We start from the raw sequence: 21,162 nt of genomic DNA on the forward strand, positions 1-21,162 counted from the left end.
GTAGTAAACTGCTAGTCAGCTGAGAATGGAAACAGTAGTAATTAGCTGCAATTTCTTAGACAGCTGTATACTAGCTAGGATCACGCTTTTTATTGCTGTTTAGAGATTTCAAACTTTATTCAGGAGCTATTTTCCCCTTTTTTTTTCTTCCAAAGGTGATAAACTTTGGTTAAATATTAATCTCATATATAATTGAATAAACCACTTAAAAACAAGTATTTACTATTTCAGTGAAAATTAGATTAAAAATTTACACAATTAGGAGGACTAGGATAGTATCTGGATTAATTAAACAAAAATGGCTCTGTATGCCATACTGTTACTGGAGTTATTCTCATTTGCACTATGTTGCCTTGCAGTACATGAGGATCTCATCCTGTATGTTTGTCAGATTTCCAAGATATGTGTCTTTCAAGGTGGAGTTACATTTTAAGCTTTCTCTGATGCTCAGTTTGGCCCTAATAAGTCCCATCTCTACCAAAATGATCTGTGCCCATGTCTCCCTGAGCTGCTTCACCTCAAGATCATGGATGGGTCAAGGAGTTGCTCCCCCTGGAGACAAGGCATAGGGCTGCATGGACATGTACGTCTACAGTATAATGACTATACATTTGCAAATGGCTTTTTATAAGCAGGGAATCACAGTTCTGTAAGATTCCTGCTCTTAAACAAATCTTTGTGCAATCAAACTTGGAAATGTCCTGTAATGATTTTTTTTAATTCTCTCTGATTCTGGAAGTTTTAATTGCCTGGCAAACTGAATGAAACAGGGCATCCCTGAAAAATACATAGAATCATAGAATGGTTAGGGTTGGAAAGGACCTTGAAGATCATCGAGTTCCAACCCGCCCTTCTGCGGGCGGGGACACCTTCCACTAGACCAGGTTGCTCAAAGCCTCATCAAGCCTGGCCACTCATTCTATGTCAGATGAATATTCCTGAGTGAACCAATTTAAATTAAGGAGTTATTTGGGTGGCAGGGTGATTTGGGAAGAAGGGCAGAGGAAGGTGGAGGAGAGATTCAGCACTTTCATGACTCTTGATATTACTTTAGCAGTTTTGAGGCTGTGATGTGCCAAATCTGAAACAGACAAAGCCACTAATACATTCTTCATGCCAAAGTTATCCTGGTTTAGGCACATGATGTGAAAAATCCCTGATAACCATTAATAAACATTTTCTTGTAGATAAATAAAAAAGTCAGCTGCAGCCTTAAAAGTCAGGCAAAATGAAAATAAACAGAAAGGGATAATAATATACCCATTTTCAAACAAATAAACTACTGGGACGTGTGGTAATATTCTCACTGGAATTCTGCAGGCTCATCTTGTTGCTTCTACTACAGCTGATGATTTTCTTTCGCTGATGTTAAATGAGGTAGAAACCTGTTATTGCCTCAGCCAACAACAGCTAGCTATCACCAGTGGTTTACCTGGGAGCGCAAAAGGTTGGGCATTTTTCCTGTACTAAAGAATACACTTCTAATATAGTGATTACTACTTCAGACAACATCTCTGTTTTTAGTTTTTACTGCTTCCAGCAGTAGGCATTTGCATGGAACATACCTTTGGTATGCTGAGTGTCAGATATCAAATGTTTCGGTGTCTGGGGATCCCATGGAACAAAGATACACATTGATACATACATGCACACAACCTCACTTTGTAGCTTTGTAACTAGACCATGGGTGTTCAGCTTGTATATCTTATGAGCACAGCACAAAATAGCCTTTTCCTGCCTTTTGCCTATTCAAAATAAATTGAAAAAATAAACTCATTTTTGGCAAATGGGTGTTGTACAAAGATTCAAGAGCTAAATTTACCCTTAGGGGGTTTGTACAACCTGCAAAATTACCAAAGAAAATGTATGAACAGGAATTCATTGGCAGTTTGTTCTTGGTTGAATTCACACTAATTTGAGGATCTTCTTTAGATGACAGTTAGCTTTGCTGTGCTTTGTTATCCATGGAAAGATAGTTTGAAATCTCCAGTTCAGAGTCTAATTAAGAAAGCTACAAATATAATGTCAAAGCAATTAACCTTCACCGACTCTTCATGTCGCTTACAGTATGGATGTAAGAGCAATATTTCCACAATGACATTTTTAAAAGGGACTTTAATTAAGGATCAACTCTGGAACCTTTCCTGCCAGAAGTGCTCTCATTATCTTCATAGGGATTTTCCTTTTTAGTAAGGACAGTTCACACAAATAAGTCTTACATGGCCAGGCTAGTGATTATGACTGTTGTGGAACAAATCACTGGCTTTATTATCTACCTATACATTAACTTCACAGGTAATAAAAATAATAGTCTATTAATCCTTACTTCTTTTTTATCTTACAAATGAGGTGACAAAGTGATCAAAAGCTTCAATGAACGATCACCTAAATAAAGCCTAAACCCTTACTGAGGCTGAACACAAGCTCGTATGAATATTTAAACCCTTGTGCATGTTGAAATTCTAACAAGGGCAGCTGAAACAGAACAGCTAAGGAAACTGTTCCATGTGAAAGCAACAAGGGTTAAAAAGCTCTCTAGAAAGCCTCTGCCTTATGCAGTTTATAGCTCAGTAATGTCTGATGAATGTTTATCTACATCTAGTTTGGGTATGTCTTCAGCTCTGGCCCCTGTGAACTGAAATGTGAAGGGTGAGATTATCCATAGACTGAGAATGTTTTTCTCCTCTGAATTCCTCACTCGATGCTGTAGACCATGAAATAACCTTGGTTGTTATTCTGTGAGTATGGATTTACCACCCACATCTTTTTTGGAAGAAGAAATGCCCATAAAACATGGGAGAGAAAGGTGGTGGTAGAAAGAGATAAATCCTACACTGAACGGCAAAATCCTCACCTGACAAGAGCAACTCTTGTGATTTTTGAGAGAAACTGAAACCTCCTTGGCATAGTCCTAATTTATGTCAACCTCTAACTGGAATGTTGTAACACATAGTTACAACTACTTGAGACACTCTCAGCCTTTCAATGCCTCCCACTCATGTCTGCCTATTTTTGTTTCCTGTGTCAGAGCTCCCTACCCTCTTGGTTATGGTGATGCTGCTCTTTCTTGGGCTACTCTACAGACAATTTCCAATACATTATCTCAGTATTTGAGTTTTTTAAAAAAATAATAGGTGAGGATTATTTTTAACCTTTACCACATGCAATTCCATCCCAAAACACTGATATCCTTAAGGATAGTCCAGGACATCCAGGGGACTCATTTTGGCACTCCTTTTTCACCTTTGGTGAACTCTGGTATCTCTTCTGCATCCATGTCTCCACACGTAATGTTGGAAAATACTGAAAGACATGTTCTTGACCTACTCTAGTCATGGTGAGTTCTCCCTTTCTTCTCCCCCTCCTGCCCTTGGGTGCCTTTTACCAGCACGAGAATGGGCAGGACAGAACCTCGGCAGCTCTTACACTCAACATGTGTTTTACCACTGTTTCAGCTAGTTCTGGAATAGGCAGAGTTCTTTATGGCCATTATTATACTGAGATTTTGACATCTGCTTCACAGACACATCTGGCTGCTCCTTGTAGGCCATGTGAGATCAAAAGCTGTAACAACACAATTGTTAAGTTTACAAATGAATGAAATGACTAAAGTAGTTGTTTAAACAAGTAGTTCTTATTTCTTTTTAAGACTGCATAATGTTTGATTTTTGACTTTGTTTCAATCATGACTCATGAAAATAGAAGTAACTAAATGCAGAAAAACTATTAACCTACTTGTCCAGAAAAGATGTTGAAATAGCTATCTGTAGTTGCAGTATGACATAGTCATGATAACAGTTGGGCAAAATAACCTTATATCACAAGGATAATAGTTTAATGTTATTGGTATTACCTGGATCAATGTTGCTAGATTCCCAGATAATGTGATTCAATTCTCAGTTGAATCCTACTCACATTTGAGTCAGAATGAAAATTACTCTTCTGTTTTGATTTCATAAGTTATCTTTACAATTCTTTAACATTCAGTGCTCTATGGGAGGTGAGATATTTGAGAGGAAAGTCAGACATTAAAAGGAAATTGAGCAGGGAGGGAAAAATGCTAGTGGTTCATTTCTGTGTTACTACTGTCTTCTAATACGTTTCTGACACTACTTAAATGGCCACAGACCTTCAGCTGGAAATAATGCTGCCATAGTTTAGGTTGGTTTTTATCTAATTTCCTTAAGCATTAAGACTTATGTGATGATACTATTTCCTTTTTGTTAAAATCCTTCTAATACTTATAATTTTACATACTGATTACTTTCAACTAAAGTTGGTACAGGTGTAGCTGTCTCAAAGATAGGCACAGTCTTATTTGCTTTGTGAGTATCAGCAGCTTGAAACTAAATAGTGGCCAAAAATTGTGCCTATACAGAAAAGGCAGTGGCCAGTGCACACCAATTGTATGCGCTGCTTGGTAGCAGCCTGTTGATAAATTGTGGTTGACACATAGTGGTCAGCCAATATGCATAAATTAAATCACTTTCAGTAGGTACTGTAGGGCATGAGTAGGTCTTTGGGAATGGTATGGATGTGGGAGGAATCCAGAAGTACAGTTCTGAGTAGATTGTGGACACAGGAATGACCTGTGAGTATGTGGGCTGGAGTAGAAAAAGAGACATGAGATAGTAACCTCTAGAAAACCAGGTTTCATTAATTGTGGTGCTCTTGGAGCAACTTGTTTCTTTTACCTTTCCTTTGGGAACTTTTTCACTATCTGCCTGTGAAGCCAGACATAAGGAACTTACATATTGTCTTGTATGGACAATTTGGCAGAGAATTTTGATAATAAATTGGGAACGTACAGAGCCCCAAAGTCCAGAAGTTAGACTCCTTGCCTGTTTTTCCAAATGACTGTGGCAGTTCAGAGCCATGCATGATTTCCTGTGGGTAAAGATTCATTTTGAAAAAGCAATTTTTCATTTGGGTAAAATTACCTGAGGGAAAAACTGAGCAGTGGTTCCCATGTTGTGAAGAAAAGAAGGTAACATAAATCCATGCAAACCTATCCCTATTAAGATGATCACTGTTAAAGTCAGGTGTGTCTAGAGTGCAGTCCCACAGGATAGCCTCTCTATGACATCTCTCTGATTTTACTATTCTGTTTATCAGCTTATTCAATTCCCTAGCTCTTCACCAATGCAGAGGAGAAAACAATCTTACCTCCTATCCAGAGCATTTTGAAAAATATGAACCTTTGTATTCAGTCGGTTAATAAGGACCACATTTAAAAAACAGTTTCCTCAGTATATGTGCAGGACTACTTAATCAGAAACTCCATCTACTTATCTGCTTATTCAAGTGTCTAAATGACTTTCACCGTCTATCCTGAGCCCTACACACTTCAAGCAAGTGTAAGACTTCTTTAGCAATATTTAACCAACAACTTGAAACCTTATTTCTAAACGCATATTGTTTGCATTTTTCCAGTGATTGTGGTGATATGCTAAAATATCTTGTCTTCCTTTGGTATGTATATAGGGATTAAGAAATCTATATAAAATATATTATGCCAGCCAATCTAATCAATGCAATGTATTTTGTGACTTTTTTTTCCCTCAATTTCCTGGACTCATCACAGTTCTGTGTAAACTATTGAACCTGTATTCATACATAACTCCATAAGTAGCTTCTTAAAGCTAATTTTCTACTCTGTTTTTAATTCCAGGACCAAACATATAGGCATATATAATATTTTCTGTTTCTAACACAGTATTTGATTTTCAGTAAAAGTGATTTACCAAGTAGATGCTTTCATTTGACTCTTAATGGTAAAGCAGAATAAAGAAGCCTGAAATAGAAATCAAATGTGAATTTCTACAGCTGCACTTACAAATCTTACACTTTTGCAATTTTTTTGTGCAAGTATTTTGTAGTTTTCAGTGAACTATCTAGAAGTGATGCTTATCATAATGAATGCTTCAATGTATTTGATCTTTCTCCAGAGTTCTCCATGTAATTAATTGTTAAGGAATGAATACTGTTCTGACATAATCTCATCTGGTGAATCATCTCACTTAATATGGTGTCCTTTGATCTTCCTTGCACTTGCTCACATACTGTAGATTTTTAGTGTGCTATAGAAAGTAATGGAACCCAATATTTGCTTTAAACCTGCTACTATATTCCTGAGATGCCCTTTGTTTGTGTTTTTATTTAGCTTCATCATACATAACAAAGATACTTTCTTCAATAATGCTACAAGAAGTAGAATTGTGCACCATATCTTACAAAGAGTGAAATATGAAGAAGGGAAAAACAAAATTGGTAAGTGCTGAGCAACTTGCTTTTAAATATAGGCGCTAAGTCCCACCAAAGAGAGAGAGGTTTGCCTGGGATCATAACAGACCCTTTTGCTTCCTTTTTAATCACCTCAGTTGTGAACTGTTTACATCTCACCTACTGCTGTTGTAGGGGCTTTGCCTCTGGAAGACCTAATCATTTCCCTGTAATATCAGGCTGCTTTCACAGGGACATGACCTGTCACCACATGGTATTTATCACCTCTGCAAGGAAAGAGACTGACTTAAGACAGAAATATGTATAGATTAAGGACCCTGAAGAAGCAGATAGACTCATGCAGAAAAGCTTTTAGTCCTTCACAAAAAAAATGTATTTGGAAGGATGGCAAGAGTTCTGCTGCTGTACACCTCAGCCTGTAGGGCTTCTCCCTGGATACCTGTCTGTTCCTAAGAGAGATGGAAGGTTCTATATCTCTGTAGCTGCTGTAAGTCAAACAGGAGTTCACCAATGAGGTTCTTAGTGCAAAGGATGCTATGCATAACTCTGTCATCACTTTCAAATAGTGGGTGGAGTGGACTTTTGGAGTGACACATATGCAGATCCAGGACAGCAGGCAGTGACAGAGGAGGGCTAGAGTACAGAAAAGATGCCCTCTTCTGTCTTCTGATATGGAGCACATATGGCTCATGTGCCACGTAGAGACTGGAGCATCACAAATGGAGAGGCAATCCCCATAAAGCTCTGCAGCCTATTTCATTTCTCTGCTGTTTAAATTCCATCCTTCCTCAGGAGGTAGAGAAGCGTCCCAGAACTTCACTTGTTTCTTCCTCAGCTCCTGAGATGACGGCAGCAATAGCTCTGAGCAATGACAGTGAACAGAGGGGAGAGAAGAAAGAGAAGAATTTATGTGGTGTACACAGCCGTTGCACTTAACACACACATGTGCGGTCCCTGCCTGCCTCAAGATCCCAAGCTCCCTCACATATCTACTTGTGTTGTACCTACCATGAACACAGAGCAAAACCCATCTCAGCTGTACAGGTTTTGCCTTTCTGACAGAGACTTTGGAAGAAAGCATATTCTGCCAAGCAGATATTGATGCAATCACTGAAAATGCTATTTATGTTTAATGCTTCTCATTGCTATGTTCTTGCTGCTATCATTCCCCCATGAATAAGGAAAGGAATCATGATTCCTCACCTCTTGCTCAATGAGGTTCAAATGCCTTCAGGTAGTTAGTGCCAGTATTTAGTTTTGCGTTGCCTGATAGTTGTTCAGTCCTATTTTGGTGACTTTCCAAGTTAAAAGTGCCCACATCTCAGCAATCATTCATTGTTTCTCTTGAGGCTCTCATTAAAGAGGGACAAGGCCTGACTGTGTGGGGTATATGATTACTTTTTTGTGATGAATAGCAATCCTTTTTGTTCAGATTCAAGTATATTTTCTGGTCTTGTACTACTGTAGCCTGTTTTGTTCCTGCTCTGTGTGTTAGTCCAGCAGCTTTTGTAAGACATACACTGAACATATTTTACAATGCTGTTATCATATGGAAATTAAGAGTTTCAGTTGTTTTTCTGGCCTGCAGTTCAAAAATGTAAAGATCTTCCCTGAAGTTTGCAGCCGTCAAGAAATACAGCCTTTCATCTAAATAGCTTCCTTGGACCATAATTTATGGGTTCAAACTTCAGTCCTGGTGTGAGGTCCCTGATTTCCCTGAAGTTACGCTAAAGATGGATTTAGCAAATTAATCTTTAAACCTCTGGCATAATAAATGGTAGATTATGATTAATATTTGAACTAGTCTTTCCTTGTATTATATCTTAGTTAATCAAAATCTATAAAAGATGAAATTTTCTACATTTATCTTTTACTGTCAGTGGGCTTCAAACTTCATTTAGCCATCTTACTATGAAAATGTGTTTCGCTTTTTACTTAGCAGTTTTCCTGGTCCTATTGGTAAATAATTGGATACTTTTGATTCTTAGGTCTGAATCGATTGCTCAGTAATGGCTCCTATGAAGCTGCATTTCCTCTTCATGAGGTATTTTTCTCAGATTTTTTTTTTCTTATGGGCAGACATTTCCTGCAAAATGAATTCTTAGTTGTGTAATAATTTATTCTCAATCTTATTAATGTTATTACTCTCTTTTGCATTCTGCTGCTGCCTCTGACATCTCTCCCATTTATAATGCTTTTTTCTTGGAAAAAAAAAAAAAGGGGGGGTTCTTTTCTTGCAAAAAGAGATTAGTAAGAAGAGGTGTTCTGGATCTATTCTGTAAAAAGTTTTGGGGTTTTATACCATAAATCAGTATGTTTTCAGAGGGGAAAAATATAATTCTGTGGTTTTCTCTTTGAGATTCTCCAATTTATAGCCTTTGACATGAACAACATTTATCACAAATTTCTTAGGAAGAATAATCTCAAATCTAACTGAAGTCAGAGGAAATTGTCCTTTTAATGTCATATTTAGCTCTTGGTGCACAAGTGTGGAGTTTGCATAAGTTGTGATACCCATACCACTAGTGAGAGAAATTTCTTAGATATTAATTTTTCTGCTATTGTTCATTAATGTGCAGCTTTGTATTTTAGGGAAGTTACAGAAGTAAGAATTCAATAAAAACACATGGGGCAGAAAACCACAGACACCTGCTCTATGAGTGCTGGGCTTCCTGGGGAGTGTGGTACAAATACCAACCGCTGGACCTTGTGAGGTAAGACTTTCCTACTTTTAGTAGGTCACCTCATAGGTGCTTCAGCATAGGTTATCTCTCTTCTGACAAAACCATGAAAACCTCAGTTAATTCCTGTGTTTTTTTAAAACTGATCCTGAGGTCATGGGAATTGATTTCATTCATGGTGCTGCTACATTCAAAGCAGTATCTATAGAGGAGCACGTAGGAAGAGCTGAAAGAAAGAAGTTACCTTCTGGAGTTTTCTGACACCGTAACTTCCAGTGAAGGGTTTGCAGAATATTTAAGAGAGAAAAAAAGGAAGAGATAAATCTTTGGAGGCTGGTAGACTTGAATGCATGTCTACCCACTGGAGGAGAAGTTCCTCCTCCTCCAAGCATGGCTTTGGTGAAAAACAGGCTCCCATTGACTAGATCTTCTTCTTTTTTTTTTTTTTTTTTTTTTAACAAAGCGGCCATTTCTTTTTTTTTTTTTTTTTTTTTTTTTTCAAAAATGAGGCCACAGAAGGAGCCCTGAATGAAATTTAATTATGCTGACAAATGGCATGGAGCAGAGCTCAGTCATTGAGTATGCTACTGTGTTCAGCAGCAGTAGTGGTAGGTGGGTGGAAGTCCCTCCTGTACCACCTCCCTTAAACTCAGCCCAGCCACATCACCACAGTCTGGATTTGTATTCATCTTGGAAGTAGCCTCCAAAGAAGAAACAGTGAGAAAGCTGAGACATGACTCCAAATTCTTATCGCCCTATTAAATAGTGTTTTCAAATAGGCTTGCATGCACTAGTAGAGGTTTACATATTTTTAGTGCATATAGAGAGAGCCAGAGCCTTTACTGATCATGTTGGCAGAACTATTATTTGGCATCAATGGGCTTTTTCTACTTGAAAAGAGGAACATGAAGCTACATGGGCATATTAATAAAGTCTTAAGATGTATTGGGATCACTGAAGATATTGATACATTGGCTATTAGGAAGGGTCATACAGAACATGCAATTGGTCCAACATATTAAGTTCCCCTTTTATGAGTCCTGTAACTGATAGAAACCTTTGCTTTCAATGATCCTCAAAATTGTTTCCAGATAGATTTGTAGAGGCTGGCCCTGGAGACAGAAGATGTTATTGATATAAAACCCATCCCTTTCATAAAACAGAAGGTATTAAACTTCCATAGAGAAGAAGTTCACAGAGAAATATAATTTTTAAAAATTTACTGATTCATGTAATTTTTAAAATGCTTTAGAAAACAAAGTAATGTATTTGTACTTCATAATTCAATCTTGAAAGCTTCTTATTTCTTTTTTAATATACTGGCATGGACAGAAATATGGAATTTTTCTCAAATTGCACTATGGAAATTGCTGATTTACTGAGGAAACATCAGTTACACTGAAGTTCTTTCTTTTTAGTTTCCCAGTATACAATAAGATATATCACAGTATAAACAACTCATCTCGATAATGTTTTTTAATCATTTGTCCATGGTGGTCAAGGCTACTGTTCTTCATCAACATTTCTTGTTCATGAAAGTGTTGTTGAGCCAATATCTGGGCTTTGGTTTAATTTGTTTTATGAATATGGACCATCTGGCATCTGGAAGGTTTTTTAAGTATGACAATAAATGGTAACAGAGTGAGCAAGGTTAGACATGTGATTGTTTTGGACCTTGGTAGCAGCCTTCTTGAGTAGCCTGGTTTTGATGTATAAGATTTTGTAAGATGCTTTAGCTGTTTATCAGACAGTGACATCCCATATTTTTCTAGAACAGTTTTACACGGAAAAAAACAATCAAAATAGCAGCCCCCCTAGCTGAGGTCATGAGTGTCCTGTGGTGGTTCAGAGTAGCTGTTTACCCAAGGAGGAGGGGAGCAGGGGGGCTGTGAAGCTCCCTGAGCATTTGCAGCAGCACGAGTCTCAGCAGCCATCGAGCTCCACAGGGTTCAAAGCGGCAGCCCCAACCCAGCCTGCCATTTGCTGAATGGAGCACACCCATGACTGCAATGAATTCACTGAAGGAAGGGTGACAGGAAGGGGGAGGGAGTGCCTTTTTCTTCTCACTTCACAGATGTTAGATCCCTCCCATTTCCTTAGCTCGTACCAAATCTTTCCTCTCTGCTGCCACTCTCAACAGCTCACGTGTCTAGTGAGCTGGAGATTTTTCTTGAAGACCTGGTAACACCAGCAAGACCTGGTGTTCATTTCACTCAGAAGTATCTCAGTGCACATACTTTAAACAGAAGCTTTTTTTAGTACCAGTTCTGCAGCAGGGGCAACTTTCTATTTTTTTTCCCCTACCAACAGCTATGTGGAATGTGCTTGAAGGAAGTAGTGTTGCCATCTATACAAAGGAGTGGCTGGATGTTAATTCTTCCACAGACATCTGGCCAGAACTTACTGGTGCAAGCTGACATTCCCCTTTACTATATGCTTTAGAAAGGCTAATTAGTAAATCAGATGTAGATAATCTAATCATCTCATTAATAGATATGATATTTCCACCTTAAAGTCAAGTTGCCACAATGGTAAGCTAAGTTGTTCATACTTTGTTGCTGTTTTATTTCTTCCTTAGCTGTTAAAATGAGGCTTTACATCTCCGGTGCTGTCAATTTGGTGCCTCCCAGATTTCATTTAATCTTGTCAGCTGCCTGTTATGGAGATACTAGTCACTAGAAATAAATGAGAAGAAGTCATTTGAGGGGAATTGCATGATTCTGCTTTCAGTCTGCTTTGAAATACATGGCAGTATGAAGGCACAGACCTGGCACAATTGCAAAGGCACTCTTCTTAATCACCAGATGTGGTACCATGATTTTAATTACACTTCTGTTGGAATTTAGTGTGCATAGTTACTTTACAAGAATAATTTAAGTTCCTCAGAATTGATAGCAATTGGAAAGAGGCAGGACTTACTATATTTATATGCTCTGGGACCATGTAAATCAATGCAAAGAGTTGCAGTGATTCCTGGAGGCTTTGGATCACCCCCTTCACACTTCTGCTTCCCTCTAGGTTGTGCACAAATTGCTTCTGCTGCTGCTTGTGCATGTTATTTACAGGACAAAAAGGGAGAGAGAAAACTATATTTATAAAGTGATTATAAAGGTACCTAAATGAACCTGAAAGCAAAAGTATTGCCCAGGTAACTTGCATTTTACTCCATGTTTACATTAAATTACTTGATTGCAAGCTGACAACTCCCTTTCAATCTTCTGTCAAGCCTTCGTCCCCACCCCATTGCTCCTGACATAACATGAGAGCTTGACGTGCCCAAAACACCTGTTGGAAAGCTCTAACTCCCTCACAACTTGTTTCTGTGATGTAAAAAGTTCTGCATAGAATTTCATTCTGACCTGCAAAAGAATTAATGAAGATAGACAGGTTCTTGGCTTGAGTCCAAACCTGTGTATATTCTAGCTCCATGACTTCCTTCTAGGCATCCTGAAAGCAAAAGATTATATAATGAAGGTTGTTAAACACAGAAGAATCCAATATCATATTTTATGGGTCTGAAATCAAACTTTGTAGCTTAATACTTTTTTTAAAATGTGCCTTATTGATAAATACTGAGATTAAAATCTTGTCCCAGCCTAAGTCAGTGAAAGTTCTACCGTAGGACTGGGGTGAGGGGAGAAACTGTTCACCATTAAGGTAAATTATGTTGGAAGACTAGTATACACACTAACAAAAAATTGAGAAGCTGAAACTATTTTTTTTCTAATGGTACAGCTTATATGAGGATAAGCAAGATGCATTATTCTGCTAGGTGCTTGGGGTTTTTTTATGTCTCTGCCTGTTAGGTTAAGTGTGGAGGAAATTTTCTGTGGGAGAACCATCAAAGACACAAAACGGTTTTTTCTGTTCTTATTAATGATCTGAAAAATTGGATAGTAATAAGTTAGCAAGATTAACAAATGTTATCAAGGCTGAAAAACTTCAAAGAGGCCTTCAATGAGGAGAGTGATGACAGGTGACATTTAGGCATAAGTAATGCACAGTGATGCACCCTAGAAAAAAAAATCCCTGGAGTTCTTCATGTACATTACTGAGTTCTGGATAAAGTGCCAGCATGCAGGTAAGAGAACTGCCATCACTGTGGAGAGCTATATGAAATTTCTGTTCCATATATAGTGACACAGAAGAAACAAAGAGCTTGTTCCTCATGTTTGGTGCAAATTGAAGGGAAAAAAAACTAAACCATCTTCATTTCCCAAGGGTCATAACAGTCTAGGCTAGCCCCATTATGGATTGGAATAAATGTGGAACTGGTCTGAATATGGCACAAAGACCTTGTAACAGCCATAGTTGGTTCTATAGCACTCAACCTATTAGTATTTGAGCAGAGACTTACAGAAAAAATACACTAACCACGGGGTCAGAAGAAATGAAATGTTAACTTAATCCTGATGCAAATTACAGTAGTACAGCCTGTGGAATACCAGCTGTGAAGTAAAGGGCAATAGTGGAAAATTGAGGCTGTTTGTCTGTATTTAAACTGGTATGTATCAAAGTAGTGTCAACATTCTGCACTTATTTTTAATACCAGGCTCACAAATGGCCTCACATGCCTTTTCCTTACATTGCAGAGATTTGGGTTGTTCTCCATCATGTTCATTCTTCTTTATGCACACACTGAACATTGCTTGGGTCTTCATCTAGGACAAAGCTGTTTAATCTCTAGATCAAAAAAAGAGTGCTATGATTTGCACCATTAGACGGAAAGGCTCAGCAGGATAGGAGATGAAGTTTGTCATGCATGTTTGTTGGCTAAGGAGGTGGAATGAGGAAGCATTCATGCTTGAATGTAGGCAATTGAAATGAAAAAATAGATCTTAATGAATGTTAGGTTTACTTCACTACTTTGAACTATGTACATGGAGAAAAATAGGTCATAAATATTCAGTGGAAGCAAGCTCAAAATGTGAGCTTGCTTTTTCAGTGAAGCAGACACAGCTTGACATCCTAGGTGTCAGGAAAATAATCAGGTGAAAGAGTTCACTGACACTGTTAGTCAGGGCTCAAAGAGCAGTTTCCAGGGTGGCTTTTTACAGCCAGACCTGCTGCCCTTGTCAGGACTGAGCATGCTATTGCTAGCTTACCACCTCTTTAGCCTGTAAATTTTGAGTCTCTGTTGAATGACAGAAGAGTAAAAACAACATGACAATATTTGACTGCTCATACAGGGCTGGTAAACTCAAGTGATAATCAGTGTAGGTCAGTATCATTCAGCAGAGCATGAGCTCAGCCCAGACAGATATTGCTCGTGCTGGAAAGCTTTTATATCCATTTGAAAACTGATGAAATTTGTCCATTCTAGAGTGTTTCTTTCTCTTCTCCACTGCCTCCAGCATTAGAACCCATCATGGTTCTTTTCCTCCTCACTGTGAAAGGTTGACCAAAGATCTTTTCTGGTAGCATAAAGGAACCAGCTGTGCTGCCTTAGTGCATTCTTTGTCTCAGGACAGATCAGAAATTACATTAGTGTAAAAGTGGGTTTTCATCAGCAGCTATTTTCAAATTCAGTTGATATGCAAGTTTAAGTTGCCTGCAAAGTCTCTGAAGTGCAAGAATATAATCTTGCCTCATTCTTTAAAACTAGTCTTGCAAATAATCTCCTAAAATCTCAATTGTAAGAATAATAATTACATATTGATTTGTGAAGCAGCCTAATCTGATCATCAGCCTACTATGCACAACACCATCAAACAATGCATGAGCCTGCTCCTATGCTGATAAATTCAGCTTGATGTATTCTTTAACACGTAAATAAAGGTTTGATTGTGTTTGGGAGGAAGAAAAATGCTAATTAATATGTGGCAAATAGGAGCTTCCTGGCAACTTTGTTGTTAGTGTTTAAGCAATATAGCTAACAAATTAGGATTAATTCAGACTACTTGCCATAAATCAGTGCAAGGTGATACATAATTATATTTTTAGACCTCACTTGCACTTTACTTTCCACCTGTGGTAGAATCATGAGGTTAGTTTTCCAGCAACTGAGCCAAGAAAAGAAATAATCAAATGAAAATAAATTGGAGAATAACCACTAATTAATTAATTTCTTAGAAATAATTTCGGCCGAAGTTTTTTTTTTTTTTTCTGTTATACCAGTTTTAGGGTTGAAACTTATTTCAGTGCAATTATTTGGGAAGTACAGTTACACAGACAAAAGGGGAAGAAAGCCATCAGCTTCCCAAACATAAAGAACTAGCTTTTAAAAATTAACTCAGTGTTTCCTTTCTGAGATCTTCACTCATCTCACTGTAGCTGTGGTTAGTAAATTTTTAAACTCACTTTTTAAGCTCATTCGTGAGCCTAGTTGCAGGCTTTTTCTTCAGGAAATTCTGACCCTGCTCTCTAATCTGCTCTTCAGATATGATAGAAGTATATATTTTCTATTAACAAGAAAGATTAAGCAGATCTATTCTAATTAACAGGTAACTTTGCTGTTTTGTGTTTTAAAACAGACGGTACTTTGGTGAGAAAATTGGGCTGTACTTTGCCTGGTTAGGCTGGTACACGGGGATGCTTTTCCCAGCTGCCTTCATTGGATTGTTTGTCTTTTTATATGGAGTCACCACTCTGAACCACTGCCAAGTCAGGTAACATGCGCACTTTTATAAGGGAGATTACAGCTGTGCGTTATTATGAATAATTTAAGAGATCTTAATGTGAATTGTTAATTATTTCATTTTGAACCATTGAATGAATACTCAGGAAAAGACTGTGCTTGGCTCTTATAAGGCATCTAGTGTCAAGCTTCCCTTGTTTTGTGCTCCTGAATTGGGATGGAGGGCAATGCTTCTTGCCCAGATCCAGTTGCTGATGGTGCTGGCAACTCAGCATGAAGTAGGGAAAAAGTAGGACTCCTTCATTACTGGTGTAACAGGCCAGCAGAAGAGTGGGGAATTTTCACTCTCTTCAAGGCCTTTCCCAAAGATCTGCCGCAGGGAGGCATTCTTCAGATGTAGAACCTCTGGACCTTCTGCTGAGTGCTGCATTTCTACCTTATTGCACACTTAAGGCAAGTCACAAGAATAAGTCAATCCTAACTTTATCTGCAGTCATCCTCACCTTCCTCCTACCAAAGGTCACTTCTGACTCAAGGAGAAGCTGGAAATTGTAAAGAGATACTGCTAGGCTGGGCCTGAAGAACTGTGTTCTGCAGTTACGACTGTAAACTCTGAAGTCTTAGATAGTCAGCAAATACTAATTATACACACGCAGTTATGAACATCTTGGCTTCAATGACAGAAACGCTATTGTTGAATAAGTAACTGAATGTTAGTGAAACCTCATTCCATTTTAAGACTGATCATTGTGCATCAAACTATTAATTTTTATTTTTTCTGGTTTTTCCAGTAAAGAAGTCTGCCAAGCTACGGATATCATAATGTGTCCTATATGTGATAAATACTGTCCCTTCATGAGGCTGTCAGACAGCTGTGTTTATGCCAAGGTATGTTTTAAACTATGCAAATAGAAATGCTTTCCTGGTAAAAGCATTAGTTTTGCCTTTTGCACTTGTCTTTAGTGAGCTTGGGTAGATAAAAATCTTGAAAGGACAGATCAAGTTCAGCCAATATTAACAAGCATTGTCTTTTACCAAAACTTAGTTTGGGTTGTAAAACACTTGAATTAAATTTGCACTTAGAGATTCTGCAGTCCCAGAGGTTGTGTCCTCAGTGCATGTGTTACAGTGTCCTTGGCATGAACCTTTATCTTATGATCCATCCTTTGTACGTGACTCCATAAAATGATTGCTTTGGATCTGAAATTATGCTCACACCTGGTGTTGGCAGGGGTCAGTGTCAGGACAGGCTGGCAAATAGTTCTGTCAATTGACAGGTACATTTCATATGTCAAAGGAAGGATCCTCAGGATTGTCAGGCCAGCTGCACTATAATTTTGTTAGGTGAAAATGGAAAATAAAGCCTTATTATCACAAGTTGATCACATTATTAATATATCCCTCAGGTAACCCACCTTTTTGACAATGGAGCTACAGTATTTTTTGCTGTTTTCATGGCAGTGTGGGGTAAGTTTTTGTTTTGATACTAAGTAATTGCACAATATTTTCTAAAGATTGTGATGCAACATGAGCCTTTGTAATTTCCAGCACACTTTTTCAGATGCTGAAAAAATAATATAGGCATGATTCTTTTCTGTTTATGCAAAAAGAAAATGGAAGTGGTTCAAATCAGGTTTTTATGTGATAATAAATTTAGCTGAAATAGAAACATGAATGCAGTACGTAGTGTCTATGAAGAAAGTTATATTCTGGGGGTTTTTGTAATTGTTCTTCAATCTGTTGGCACTGAGGCCTTTTCTTTGTCACTAGTTAGGGCTTCTCATAGCTTAGGGCGGCTCAGTTTAGTGTCTGTACTAAAATGAATTAATGCGTTGTTTTTCCCACTTTGCAGAAAGGCAGTAAAGATTAAATACATGTAAACTGCTTGTAATTAAAGCAAAACTCTGATGAAATAAATGGAATATTTATTTAAATGACAAATTGATCCAAGAGTGGTCTAACTATTGCCACAGAGGCTGAATTTTGTCAATACGACAGTTCTATTTCCGGCTCAACTATTTTTTTCTATTGTGGTCTTGTAGGCAGAATTGAAGGTGAGAGGAAATATTAATTTCTGGCAGCACAAAAAGTCTTTCAAACATGCCCTGATCATGCCCAAGCTTTTAGCTGCTACCATGCCATTCTGAGAGAAGTGTGACACCTTTAGGAAATGCCTCAATGAGGTGCCTCAAAAACGGCTCTGGGTACTTGAGCTATGCTGATTTAGCCATTGTTCTCCTGTTCTCACTCACACATCTCCAACTGCTTTGGAAAGATGTCCAAGTAATTTTTATAATCTCCATTTTAAATTGCAAATCTCTTACTTAGCCACAAGAGATATCCAGGAGGCAATATCAGAACCATCAGGACAACATAGGTCAGCCTACCAGCGTGTCTCAGTTCCTTCCTCCAAAACTATGATTTTGTCTTAGTTAACTAATTAAATTAGGTCATATACCAACCAAGCCTATTCATGTCATTTTGTGTAATATTGATGCTATTAAAATATCACAAATTATATTATGGAAAAAAAAGCCACAGATCATACGTACTTTATGTTTCTCCCTGGTCTTTCAGCTTTGTTTTAGATCTACACCAGAGCTGAGGATCACAAAAGATTTCTAAGCTTTAAAAATTAAAAAAGTTTTTACTCTGCTTTTCCAACTTCTTTCTCTATGTGCTCACTGAAGTTGAGAATTTCCAAGACATTTAGAGGCAGGGACTTCCATCTCAGTTAGGAAAATTGATGGGTTAACATCGTTGAACATTTATGTCACTGTTCGTAACTGCTCGTGAGCATGTAATTGGAGTGCAGCTTTTTGCACCGCTGCTTTTGTTCCCCCTTGACAGTAACGCTGTTTTCAGGAAATAGCTGTGATCAGAGCATTGCACCTGTGTCTTAGCACTGCCCAGAACCAGGGCTGTAGGAAAAGCAGCTCTAGGTAAGGGGTGTCCCTCACTCAAGTAACCATGCCTGGTTTGGAGTTGTTTAGCCTGGAGAAGAGAAGGCTCCAGGGAGACTTTATAGCCTTCCAGTACTTAAAGGGTGCCTACAGGAGAGATGGGGAGGCACTCTTTATCAGGGAGTGTAGTGAGAGGACAAGGGGTAACGGCTATAAGCTGAAAGAGGGTAGATTTAGATTTGATACCAGTAAGAAATATTTTACTGTGAGGGTGGTGAGGCACTGGAACAGGTTGACCAGAGAAGCTGAGGAAGTCCCATTCCTATAGGTGTTCAAGGCCAGGCTGGATGAGGCTTTGAGCAACCTGGTCTAGTAGAAGGTGTCCCTGCCCATGGCAGGGAATTGGAACTAGATGGCACCTTCCAACCCAAACCATCATGTGATATGATGGTATGGTCTTGCCTTGTGGTCACTGCCTGGGAGAAGGCTGAGCAGGCTGAGCATGCCTGCCTACAAAATGCAGTAGGTGCTCTGTCTTTCCAGTCCTAGTTGACAGGAGATGCACCTCACTTTGGTTAGCCTCTCCTTCCTCCCCCTCCTTCGTCATCACTGGCAGACTCCCAGACCCAATTTCCTCTGGGGATATCTCCCCACCAGCCTGCCAGGACTGGGAAATGCAGGGTCCATTTATGCATCTCCAGCACATAAGACCCCAGAGAGATAAGAAAAAATATAATAAATGCTGTCCGCTGGATGATTTGGCTAGTGGAGAAGAGACTATAAGACAACTGCTGGGGCGAGAGCTCTCCCTACCACTTTTGTTGGCTTACACTGTGCCTGCGAGTTTGCCGCCAAGAGGGATGTAGGGGCAGCAACAGGAAGGAGCTTGTGAGTGTAGGGTAATGGTTTGGGGGAATGGGGCAATCCTATGGCTCCACCCAAACTGTAGTTTCTTAAATAAGACTTTACTGATACAACAGTGAGATTGTGGAGATATTTTCCGTACAATTAGGACTAACACAACATTAGAACAAGGAAAGCCCTGCTTCCCAGGAATTTTCTGATACTGTGTTTGTGTGTTGGTTTACCATCTGTCTTAAATGGATTTTCAGTCTGCAGTAGGCTTATTAGCAGCTGCAGGCATTACCAACATCTCAGTAAATCATAGGGGAAGAGAAGAGACAATGATAGCCGTTTGATTGTGGAAATGTTTTTTCTGACAGCATGAAACAACTGGCAAGTGCATGACAAATTGCCTGTGAAAAGTTCAACCTTCTAGATGATCCAGCATGACAGACACTAGCATACAGAATAATGATGGCAGTGCTTTTTAAAAAAAAAGAGAATGAAAGCAAAAAAAGGCAGATAGAATTTTGTTACCTCTTTAGCCTGAGCTTAGCCACTGTCTTATTATCTAGAGTTAGTTATCTATCTTATTACCTTCTTCACTGTCTTTAGATCCATTAGTGAACTCCCATCTTGAGGGAGAAGCCTCAGCCATTTACTTGGGGTTTTCAAAACCAGGCATAGTCAGGTTGGGCTTTCCATGAAGAGGTGATCTGTTGGTGTTTCCTCCTTTTACTTTAAAGACATCTTTAATTGATGGACAAAGTGGGTTTCCTCCTTTGGTTGGTTAGAAATTAAACATTCTCATTTAGCACTAAATGAAATCTCTAAAGCCTCAATCATACTTGAAGCAAGCAAGGTAATCCTTAGAAAGCAATTCTTATTGAAAGCAGTTTTGATCATCAGAATGATTTGCTTTTCAAAGGAACCCATTTATGCGAAGAAATTAAAATAATGTAACAGCTTCATTCAAAAATTATGTGATAGTAGTTAACATTTCCTTGACTTGAAAACTTTTTTTTTTTCTATTTGCTCCAGCAACTGTTTTTCTGGAGTTTTGGAAAAGAAGGCGAGCAGTAATTGCTTATGACTGGGACTTGATAGACTGGGAAGAAGAAGAGGTTTGTGTAAAAAAAAAAAGCACTCCTTAATCTTTAATACAAACACTTTTGGTTAAAAATGTAAGCATGTGTTTTTTTTCTTTTGGATTTATTTTCAATTCATTCTTCAAATCTTCATAAACTAGGACATGAGCCTTTTTCTCCTCAGATGTTTCCTCTGGAATGTGAAGAAGCTTGCCCCAGGCCAAACTGTCCTCCCTTTGCATACCTTCGTAAATCTAAATTAATTTCAACATATCAGTGGCCATCGTTGTGGGAGATTTCAGGAGAAAACGCACTTTGGGGCAAGCTAAAAATTTTGCTTTTGAATCCAAGGAAATTCTGACAGCCCAAGGTACTATGAATTTTGGCAAATGAGGTTTTATCTATTCTTTTAGATAGCCATGAAGAATATCGAGGGAGAGAAAGCCTTATAAGGCTTGTACCAGCTTTTGAATGGTCGGGTGCTAGTTACTTAAATATACAGTGCTGCAGAGAGACTGAGGAAGATGAACCAGCTCAAAGGACTTAATTCATCCTTTAAAAAGAAATCCCCTTAGGGAGGAAACTGAACAGCAAAAGAATAGCCTTAACCTTTTTCTGTGGTGGTTACCAGAAAGAAACAGCATGCTCTTGGGACTGAGAGCTGAGGTCTAAGTGCAACTAGACGGTTTTATTTATGCAGGAGAAAAACAAGATGCAGTGAGCGTGGCAGAACAAGTGCTCCTCAAGTGGGATTTGGACATACAGGTGTCCACAGAGTCTGCTCTCCTTCCTCTCTAGAGATTGTCCTGACATTCTTGGAGGGACTA

The 21,162-nt window shown here is 38.6% G+C and overlaps 1 protein-coding gene across 1 annotated transcript in view; it reads left to right on the forward strand.

Moving 5' to 3' along the window:
• ANO4 (anoctamin 4) overlaps positions 1–21,162 on the forward strand; it is a gene marked incomplete at its 5' end in the record, with an annotated part of 91,858 nt that overhangs the window by 36,684 nt on the left and 34,012 nt on the right. The window contains 7 exons of the mRNA XM_010075870.1: positions 6,164–6,270; positions 8,232–8,287; positions 8,836–8,957; positions 15,398–15,532; positions 16,293–16,389; positions 16,908–16,968; positions 20,289–20,371. Coding sequence (XP_010074172.1) covers positions 6,164–6,270; positions 8,232–8,287; positions 8,836–8,957; positions 15,398–15,532; positions 16,293–16,389; positions 16,908–16,968; positions 20,289–20,371 — 661 coding nt within the window. The remainder of the gene's footprint in view (positions 1–6,163; positions 6,271–8,231; positions 8,288–8,835; positions 8,958–15,397; positions 15,533–16,292; positions 16,390–16,907; positions 16,969–20,288; positions 20,372–21,162) is intronic.

This window comes from Pterocles gutturalis, unplaced genomic scaffold, assembly GCF_000699245.1.
Source record: "Pterocles gutturalis isolate BGI_N339 unplaced genomic scaffold, ASM69924v1 scaffold628, whole genome shotgun sequence".
Lineage (NCBI taxonomy): Eukaryota > Metazoa > Chordata > Aves > Pterocliformes > Pteroclidae > Pterocles > Pterocles gutturalis.